General features: G+C 48.4%; 1 protein-coding gene across 1 annotated transcript; it reads left to right on the top strand.

The window, feature by feature from the left end:
• The first annotated feature begins 6,530 nt into the window (after positions 1-6,530).
• ID3 (inhibitor of DNA binding 3) lies at positions 6,531-8,152 on the top strand. The gene is made up of 3 exons (XM_086328226.1): positions 6,531-6,900; positions 7,020-7,103; positions 7,656-8,152. Exons 1-2 carry the CDS (start codon positions 6,601-6,603, stop codon positions 7,077-7,079), a joined length of 360 nt encoding a protein of 119 aa, XP_086184352.1. The 5' UTR covers positions 6,531-6,600; the 3' UTR covers positions 7,080-7,103; positions 7,656-8,152.
• Positions 8,153-10,105: the final 1,953 nt, after the last annotated feature.

Below are 10,105 nucleotides of genomic sequence, written 5' to 3'. Positions count from 1 at the left end.
TGTCCCCAGGCCAGATCCGTCCCATTCCAACCTCAATACCTACCCTTTGAACTGCTGCTGGGACCTGCACCAACACAAGACAATATCGGGGCAGGGTGAACATTGCTTTTCCATGATCCTTTTTTTTTTTTTTAACCTTCATTTTTTCTTGCCTTGGTTCCATCATCTTTCTAAAGCCCTTCCTGAACCCCAGTAGTGACAGCCCTAATCCAATTGTCAGTATCTGTCTGTGGTAACTACATCCCCTAAGGGGTCTCCCATGAGTGATCACTGGGATGGAGCTTAATTCAGTACATCCTTACTCATTGCCCATTCTCTGCCAGGCACCGTGAGGGATACTGAGACTGGGGAGACAATATGACATAATTACAAAGCAGGTGAGCTATGAACCCCACAGGATGGTTAGAAGAGTTCAGTGAAACTATGAAGGAAAGTGCTTTGGAAATAGCAAAACCTCTGAAATAATTCCTTTTCCTTTTGCTACTTGATTCCCACATAACCTGCTGCTGCTCTCCAAAGACTAGAAGCTCCAAACCCTTTCTTTCTTTTTTTCTCCAAACTTCTCTTAACAGGGAAATGAGGTTATCCCTATCTGTCCTCATTAGCCTAGAAATGCTGGAGAAATACTGGAGAAGGAAATGGCAACCCACTCCAGTGTTCTTGCCTGGAGAATCCCAGGGACGGGGGAGCCTGGTGGGCTGCCGTCTATGGGGTCGCACAGAGTTGGACACGACTGACGCGACTTAGCAGCAGCAGCTGGAGTGAGGGAATTAGTCCTTGTGTGTCTGGACACTGTGTGCAGTTTGAAAGTCTGTCTCCATCCTTTTGTTCATCAATGTTTGAGCCACCAGACCTGAGAGTTCAGATTTTGATTGTTGGAATGTTTTTTTCTCCTGGCTCTGTGGACAAGTCTCTTTGACCTTCAATACCTTTGTCATAATACCTACCCTCAAAAGAGAAGATTATACAAGACAGAATTTATAAAGCACCAGCACAAGATAGGTTATCAGAAAGTAAATTCCCTTCGTACTTCCCTGCAGTTGTCTACCCACCCACATACCTCCCAGATGCCAACCCAGCCTCTGGCCATCCCACGGTCACTGCCTACCTGCTGACATAAGGGCTTAGTTAGCTTCAGGGCGGTATGACTGGACCAAGCTAGGCTGGCTTTGGGTTGAAAGAAGGAGAGAGGGAGGAAACTCAACTCCACAGCTGACTCCTAAATACAGGAGTAGTCAGTTTGCACTTTGTTTAAGAATAAACATCCCTTAAAGCATGGACAGGAAGGTTTTTTTGGGGGAAAAAAAAAAATCTTCAGATTTCCAAGAAATTTCCAAAGCTCTCTGAGTCTCTCTCTGCTTAGAAAATATTTTCTAATACCTTAGTGTCTGTCTTCCAACCTAATGATTGTCCCCCTTGCTTTTCTCTATCGAGTAGAATAAAATGTCTCAGGAGCAGACTACTTTCCTAGGAGGTCCCTTGAAAGGGCAGAAGGAAAAGCATAAACACAGAAGGATAAAAGCTTTGAAACAGGTACCTGGGTACAAAGTTTGGATCTGTAGCTTATTAGCCATGTAACCCTAGGCAAGTATATTAACTTCCCTGAGCCTCGGTCTGCTGGAACACAGAATGATTCAATGAGATAATGCATAAGGCAAGAAGGACTTGGCAAATAGTTAAGATTCAGTGAAGGATGACGACGATGATGACGATAATGATGAGACCGAGTACTTCTGTACTGTAGAGGAGCCCATCTTGGAGGCCTCTGATGTCCACATTCCTGTAAGGGCTCATGCCTGAGATCCAGAGGCTCCCCATAGTCTTCTTCTCAGTATTGCCCATGTTCCTGAGAACAGTCTCAGCAGGAACCATTAAGCTTCTTGAAACCACCTCACTCACCAGGGGCTATATCACATCACAGCACATGAAAATAACTAACTGGTTCCTGTGGCACTTTCTATCCCTTGTCCCCTTGATCCTCCCAGCTGTTAAGTGGGTGGGTATTTCTCCCCATTTTACAGAGGAGACAACTGAGGCAGAGGCAGGCTAGGTAGTCCATCCAAGGGTTTGAGCCTGGCTTTGAACCTGCATTCCCTGTGATCTTCTTGTTGCACAAGAGTCTCAAGATGTAGTTGGAGGTCTAGCCTTGCTAGGGGGAGAGGGAGGGGTATGTTCTAAGTGTGTGGCTAGGAAATCCTCCTCACACTCTTACAGGTACTTTGTGAGTAGACAGGTGTGTGTGTGTGTGTGTTAGTCACTTGGTCATGTCCATTTCTCTGTGATGCCATGGACTGTAGCCTATCAGGCTCCTCTGTCCATGGAATTCTCCACGCAAGAATACTGGAGTGGGTTGCCATTCCCTTCTCCAGGGGATCTTCCAGACCCAGGGACTGAACCAGGGTCTCCTGCACTGCAGGCAGATTCTTTACTGTCTGAGCCACCAGGGAAGTCAAACAGGTACATATTAGGAAATGCAGCATCTGAGGATTCTTGAGACCCCTAAGGTATCCCTAATACAGCAGACTACCCTAATTCAAAAGAGATTTAGAGGGCAAAGTGGACAGGGAGCCACATGAAGGGTAGGTATGGGTCCTGGCTACAGGTCAGCAACTAATATCCGAGTACTTCTGAACTATAGAGGAGCCCATCTTGGAGGCCTCTGATGTCCACATTCCTATAAGGGCTCATGCCTGAGATCCAGACGCTCCCCATAGTAAAAAGAGTAACTTTGGGCAAGATTCAGAGGTTCCCTTGATCCCCACTTTCGACATTAAAAGCAAAAAATAGAAAGGTAGATAGAAGCTCAGTTTAGGCAAAAAGACATCTGCAATTCTCATCATCATTACTTTGGCTTTGAAATCGACAGCTCAGAGACCCCCCACCACTTTTAAAAATTTTAAAGACAAAACAGTATAACAGTTCTGCCAACTCTTAAAAAAAAAAAAAAAAACAGAGAGCACAACATTGGCTTTTTCTTTTTTTTTTTTTTTTTAAATTTTGGCAAAGGAAGATTCAGTTTCTGGAAATGCTTGCAAAATGATTCCTGACACTGGGGGGAGATAGTTAAAAAAAGAAGACGACGAAAACTTATTAAACACATGTAGTAAAGGACGAAGGTGGGAAGAAAGCGAATCAACGAAAGAAAGGAAAGAACTAAAAGAGATAGACGGTGGGGAAGGGGGAAGCCATTAAAGGGCCCCAATTCAAGGAACGTTATCAAGTTCTCAGCATCTGCAATTCACAAGCCGCTTGTGAGTCGGGGCGGCGCAGACTCCGCCCCTTTCTCGGGTGTCGGACGCTCATTGGTGGGGGCGGCAGTCGCCGGCCGGTGACTGCCCGAGGAAAGGTTGCCTGGGACACGCATCCCTGTGTGAACGCATGACGTCCCACCCTGGCGCCAGGCTGTCTGGGGCTGAGTCTTAGATCAACACAGCTGTGGGACCGGGACCCACAGCTGGGCAAAGGAGCGGATTCCTCAACAAAAAATAGGATTGTGAGAAAAGTTCTGAAACAAAAACAGCGCAGACAAAAGCCTTAATGACATCCTTTCATAAAAATAAAAAATGCAAGAGGGGGGAAAAAGCTGGTAAAAGGAGCAGAACTGGGAACAGAAAGTTCAGAGGCATTTGGAATAAGAGACTGAGGCCCCACCACCGCTAAACAAGTTGCAGAAGGCCTGAGCTAGCCCTTCAGTCCGCTGTTGGGAAAAAGAAGTCTTTTGGTTTCAAACTTTATCCAGTGTTCTCAACCGTAACCCATTTCTTTCAGAATTAGCATCTTACATTGGAGAGTACCCTTAGAGGTCATTTGCTGCCCCCTCCCCCAATTTTACAAAAAAATGAAGCCCAGGAAGGAAGGAAATTCTTCCAAGGCCACATTGCAAGTTATTGACATGACCAGGAAAGAATTCTGCTTGCTAATCCCACTGCATCTCTTTCCTGCCTGTGTCGCCCAGCTTCTGGGCATTTTAACCTGAAAGCATCTTTAGAGATAACGTGAAAGTGTTTTGCAAACTGCTGTACAAGCCTGAGACATCAGTGGTAGTGATGGAGGAGTGAAAAAGAGATGGGGGAATCTATGTGGCTGCTGCTAAGTCGATTCAGTCGTGTCCGACTCTGTGCGACTCCATGGACGGCAGCCCACCAGGCTCCCCTGTCCCTGAGATTCTCCAGGCAAGAGTACTGAAGTGGGTTGCCATTGCCTTCTCCCGAATCTATGTGGACCTGTGGACTAAGCACGGACCACTCAACCAGACATGCACTCAACAGTCACTTGCCTTCACATCCACTCAACCAGTCCTCAGGCACCAAGGAGACTAATGGATGTGATGGAGACAGTATGTTAAGCGCCTTGCAGAGAAGAGACATTTAATAATTACATGTGGAAGGAAGGAGGTAGGTCTAATTAGCTCCATTTTATAAATTGGAAAATTGAGGCAGAGAGACGTGACTTACCCAAAACTCACAGGTTTACTAAAAAAGAATGGAAATTTGAACATAAATCTGCCTAGCCTCAGAGGCCATGATTTTTTCCAGAACCTGGGCTTGACTATCTTGCACAAACCATGGAGGCCTGCGTGACAGAAAAGGAAAAGGTTTTCTTTTTGGTCATGCAGGAGTCCTCATAGTCACCATATTCCCTTCCTGAGACCAAATAGCTGACAGGCTCTCCAGTTGACTTCTGTAGCATACATAGACTGATTTGTCCTTTCACAGGATATCTTCACCTTCTTATACTAAAGAGACTGTCCTTGAAAACATCCGTATTTCAGGAAGAAATCTTTTGAAGACCTTTTACCTGGGACACAGATTCCTGTGGTATGACAGCTAAAAAAAAAAAGGCTTTGGGGCTGGCTCTGCCATTACTTGTGGTGTGACCTTGAGAACATCTTAAAACTCCTTTCTGGATCCTTTACCATCCCACACCTGCCTGTCCAAATTTCATAAAGCAGCAGACTGCTAGAGTTGGAAAGGATTTTAAATAATCACTTAGCACCATTTCCCCATTTTAGTCACAAGGAACCAAGCCCAGGGTACCTGAGCTTGTCCACGGTCACAGGACAGATTATTGGCAAGGCTGGGAAGTTGAATCCAGGACTCCTAACTCCCAGTCTAGAGTCCTGTTTTACTATGACTCTTTTGAGATTGTCCTAGCTCTGAGCTCCCATTGTTCCAGTCTTCAGTGCCACATAGTATAGAACTCTTAATTGTTTCCGGTGTTAATCTTGTCTCCCCGAGTCCTGGGATCCTTGAGAGCAGAAGTCACTGTTTTAAGGAAAGCAACTCCATAAATATTCATCAAGTGATTGATTAGGGAAGCAACCATTGAGGGATCCCACCTGGTCACTCCCCAGATGGAAACCAGCATTCAGAGGCTGCACTTTCTCCCAAACCCTTGGAAATGACAAGAAGACAAGCAAAGAATGCAATGTCTCATTGCAATACGGGGCTTACTCGCCTGTCCCCCCGTCCCTTTCTTGGGGGCTCTCAGATAGAGCTGGAGCCATTTCAGCAAGGCTAAGAATAATCAAGTCCAGGTGGCCTGCCCTTCCACAGCAGAAAGAGACAGACAATAGAGTGATGAAATTACCAAACTATTGTTTTCTGCATAGAGGTGTGTGGAGAATGTGGGGTTGGAGGGAGGGAGAAGGGAGAGTTAAAAAAAAGATTAACTGACCCAAAGGGAGCTCCTAAAAAGGTTATCTAGAAATCAGCCCATCTGTATCCCATATTCAAAACCCTGTCCAAAATTCTAATCAAACTCACTTCCAAAACATAACTGGGCATATATTTGGCTCCTTATGGAATGCATGGGGCCAGAGGGTGGGAGCTTTTTTCCTTCCCCAAGCAAAAACCACAATTCAAGCTTTTTTTTTTTTCTTTCTCCTTGTTGCTCAAACAGTGTTCTTTGCTCAAACCCCCTTCCCCTCCTCCTTCTGCAATCTCAGCGCCTAGCCCAAATCTGTTTTCTTCATTGTAACCTCAGCTTCACCGCAATTAATTTTTTCCCCCTCTGGTCACAAGATAATTCCTGACGCCAGTGAGTCTGGAGGTCAGACGAACAGCAAATTGGGGAACAAGGCGGCACTAATTCCTTACAAGTTTCCCTTGAAAAATCTTTTGCTTAAAAAAAAAAAAGCTTTGCTGTTCAGGGATTTATGACCTCGGAGGACTATGGGTTCGAACCAGTATTGGGCTGTAGGTGGACTGGCAAGCGGGCAGGGGAGCTCGAAGATATGGGGCGCTGCCAGGAAAAGGCAAATTCTTAAAAGTTAATGGTTTTAAGTGATTTTTTAAAATCCTTGCTGGCAAGGAGGCCCGCCTCTCCCCAGTATCAGCGCTTCCTCATTCTTTGAATCCGCGGCTCCGCGGTATTCGGCGTCAGACCGGCCAGAGGAAGCCTGTTTGCAATTTACCCGGGTTGTGAACGCCCAGGGTCGACGGAGGCGGGGCCACAGCGGTCTGTTTTGCATAAAGGGGCGTGCCCTCCAGGCCGACTCTATAAGTGCAGACTTCGGAGCGCGTGAGCGCGTTGCAGGCTGCTCTAGAGGGTCTCTGTCTATCTCCTTCCTTCCAGCACTTCCCAACCTCATTGCTCAGTATGAAGGCGCTCAGCCCGGTTCGCGGCTGCTACGAGGCGGTATGCTGCCTGTCGGAACGCAGCCTGGCCATCGCGCGGGGCCGTGGCAAGAGCCCGGCCGCCGAGGAGCCGCTGAGCCTGCTTGACGACATGAACCACTGCTACTCGCGACTGAGGGAACTGGTACCCGGAGTCCCGCGAGGCACTCAGCTTAGCCAGGTGGAAATCCTGCAGCGCGTCATCGACTACATCCTCGACCTGCAGGTGGTCCTGGCCGAGCCGGCCCCTGGGCCCCCAGACGGCCCGCATCTTCCCATCCAGGTGCGCGCGGGCGTGCTCGGGAGCTGGGGCGGGGCTGAGCTCCAGGGCTGGGATGCTACGGGACCCCTGGACCTTCCAAACTCCGTGCGTAAACCCTTCCCCCCTTTTCCTTCTCTCAGACAGCTGAGCTCGCTCCGGAACTTGTGATCTCCAACGACCAAAGGAGCTTCTGCCACTGACCTGGCCCGTCCTGGCGCCTCCAGGTGAGTATCCAAGCCTTCTCTCGGGGGCGGGGAAGGGGGACAGCTGGTGCTTAAACGGCGATCTTGGAGTTGGTAGGCCTTTTAAAGGATTACCGCGGCCCCCTCGGTTTAGGGAAATTCAGGCCAGAGAGGCGCAAGTGACTTGCCCGTGGTCACAGCAAATGAATGACGGAACCAATTCTGATCCAGAGTTCGTTTCAACCTTAAGTGCACGTTGTTCCCGTCTTCCCCATTGGCCAAAGGTGCGAAACTATAGACGCAGGTCCGACTAGATAAAATAACCAGTCTGTCTGTGGCTTGGAGTCGTAAAAGGAGCCGCGTTTTTCTCAGCCCCCCTCCCAACTAGTGTCACTTCCAATAGGCAGGGGTGGTGCAAGCTCCGCCTGTGGTCTTTCGGCGCCAACTGGGTGGGGGCAGTGTGGGGCGCGAGTTATCAGCTGGAGGTAGAGACCAAGTTTCCTCCCTGGCGCCGGCCAGTCTGCGGACGGCCCCCGCTTGGGCGCGCTCGGCGGAAACTGACGGCTCCCTGGTCTTCTTTCCTGCCCCGCCCAGAACGCAGGTGCTGGCGCCCGTCCGGGACCCCGGGACCCTCTACGGCCGGAAGCCCGAGGGCATGGATGGGCCTCAACCTTGCCCTGCCCACTTGACTTCCCCAAACCCCTGCCTCGAGGCTGGACCTGCGCCCGGGAGCGAAGGACTGTGAACTTGGGTGGCCTAAAGAGCCGGCGCTAGCTCTGGGCACCAGCTGGGCAACCTCCCCCTGCCCTCACCCCACTCCCAAGTTTTAAAGACTGTCTTTCAGTGTGTGGAGGTGTACGGGGTTGGGGGTGGGGCTGGCTGTTCTCCAAATTCTGCCTTGGCCAAGGCAGCGGTAGAGCTGGTCTTCTGGTCTCCTTGGAGAAAGACTCTGTTGCCCTGATTATGAACTCTATAATAGAGTATTTAGCTTTTGTACCTTTTTTGCAGGAAGGTGACTTTCTGTAACCATGCGATGTATATTAAACTTTTTATAAAAGTTAACATTTTGCATAATAAACGGTTTTTAAACACTTGTGTTTATAATTTGATTCCTTAAGTGCTAACACTGTTTCTCACAAAGCTGGATTTAGGGAGAATAAATTCATGTCTTTCTTGGAGCTTAGGAAAAGTAAACTTGCTTATTCCCTTAAAAGGGAGATGGGCGAATGCCCAGCTAAGACTGGGGAAGAGGGGGAAGTAGAAAGGGCTCATGGTGGAGCCCCACACGCACTGGGTGCAGAGAAGAGCCTTGTCCTGTCTCACTTTACAAGTGAGGGAAGACTGGAGAGAGAAAGTGACTGGAACAAGCTCATCCAGCAAGTTGGGGCCTAGGATAGAAATCTGCTCTCCTGAGTCCCAGTTCTTAGGTAGTTTGAGAGCCATGTTGCTAACTAGCAGATGGCTGTCCTCTTTAATGCCATTCATGATGTTTCTCTAGCAGGGGATGTGAAACAGGACCCTCACCTGTTAGGCAGGGATGGTGCTGATAGACCCATTTCAGAGATGAATAAATGGATCATTGGGCTTGGTTTATTTCCTGCCTCACGTTCTCTGGTTTATTTCCTCTTGGGCTTCCAGAGTTTGGGAAAATAGGATAGGAGTCTCTTCCCTCAAATCTGATCAACCACTCTGATCAGAAGGATTTTGGTGCTGGTTGGGAAATAGGGGAACGAATTATTCTACCACCAGTTAGTTGAAGACTGAGCCTTGAGGAAGAGGGTACCATAGCCCTCATTTCTGGTATATCCTTCCAATAACATCTCCAATGGGAGTCTCCTCTATAAGTACCTTTAGCCCTATTTCAGAAATGGAGAAATTGAGGCTCAGTGGATAATGAGTTGGAGTCAGGTTCACACAGTCCCTTGAGAGGCAGAAATGGGATTTTAAACTTAACTACAGTGACCATGGACAGGGAAGCCTGGTGTGTTACAGTCCATGGGGTCACAAACAGTCGGATACAACTTGATGACTGAACAACAGTGACCATGACTGTCGTGGAAAGGAGCAGGATCTGAGACTGGCTATTCCATGGGACCAGGCTTGAGAGTCAGGCAGAGGGCAAGACTCCTATACCATGCCATCTTCCTTTGCTTCCCCTCCACCTTGATCTGGCAGTTCCCCAGGTAGGTTCCACCAGGCGCCTGGTCCTACTAGATTCCTGTTTATGATATGATCTCATTCATGTGTTGGCACCTGGCATTAGTTACTTCAGTATTTCATAACAAACAGGTCACGTCATCACCCACCTTTCATGCCTTAACCTTGGTGAATTTGCAAGGGTGAACAGGGGCATGTGATGGGGAGGCAAACTTTGTCTTTGTGAACCACCCTCCTGATAAACCAGTGTACTTAACCTGTTTCCTGTCTCCTCCAATGATCTGGTGGAAGGTATGAATACTCTTTAGAAAATCCACACGCACACACAATTTTGCCAAAGCAATAGGGCTTCCCAGATGGCTCAGTGGTAAAGAATCTGCCTGCCAATACGGGAGACACAGATTCAATCCCTGTGTCAGGAAGATTCCCTCAAGAAAGAAATGACAACCCGCTCCAATATTCTTGCTTGGGGAATTCCATGAACAGAGGAGTCTGGCCAGCTACAGTCCACGAGGTCACAAAGAGATGGACACGACTGAGCGACTGAGGATGCATGCATGGCCAAGCAAACTTCCAATGCCCGGGGGAGAGCCCTCAGTCCCCGTGTGAGGAACTTTTGCTTCAAACCCAGTAAGTACAAGACCCAGGCTGGGTCTGCCTGGGATCATTCGTTAGGTGTTCTGTGCTGGCTCTGAAGTAAGTCAGCCACACAAAAGTGCAAACAGCATACTAGCTGTTTGACTGCAAGCTAGGGACTGTTTCTATTGAGCCTCAGTGTCCACACCTGTGTGAGACCGCTGATCTTGATACAGTTTTGAGGCACCTGGCCCCACATTAAACCATTAATTGCAGCAGAGCCAGGCACTGAACTCAATACCCTGTGCCCT

The sequence above is a fragment of the Bos grunniens genome, chromosome 2 (genome assembly GCF_055505025.1).
Source record: "Bos grunniens cultivar Pamir isolate PY7600 chromosome 2, Bosgru_T2T1.0, whole genome shotgun sequence".
NCBI lineage: Eukaryota > Metazoa > Chordata > Mammalia > Artiodactyla > Bovidae > Bos > Bos grunniens.
This window is presented reverse-complemented; position numbering and strand designations above follow the sequence as displayed.

Excerpts from the sequence above, each read along its gene's own strand:
- ID3 (XM_086328226.1), top strand. The coding sequence starts at position 6,601 with ATGAAGGCGCTCAGCCCGGTTCGCGGCTGCTACGAGGCGGTATGCTGC. Across the intron at positions 6,901-7,019 it reads GCCCGCATCTTCCCATCCAG|ACAGCTGAGCTCGCTCCGGA; the intron begins GTGCGCGCGGGC and ends TCCTTCTCTCAG.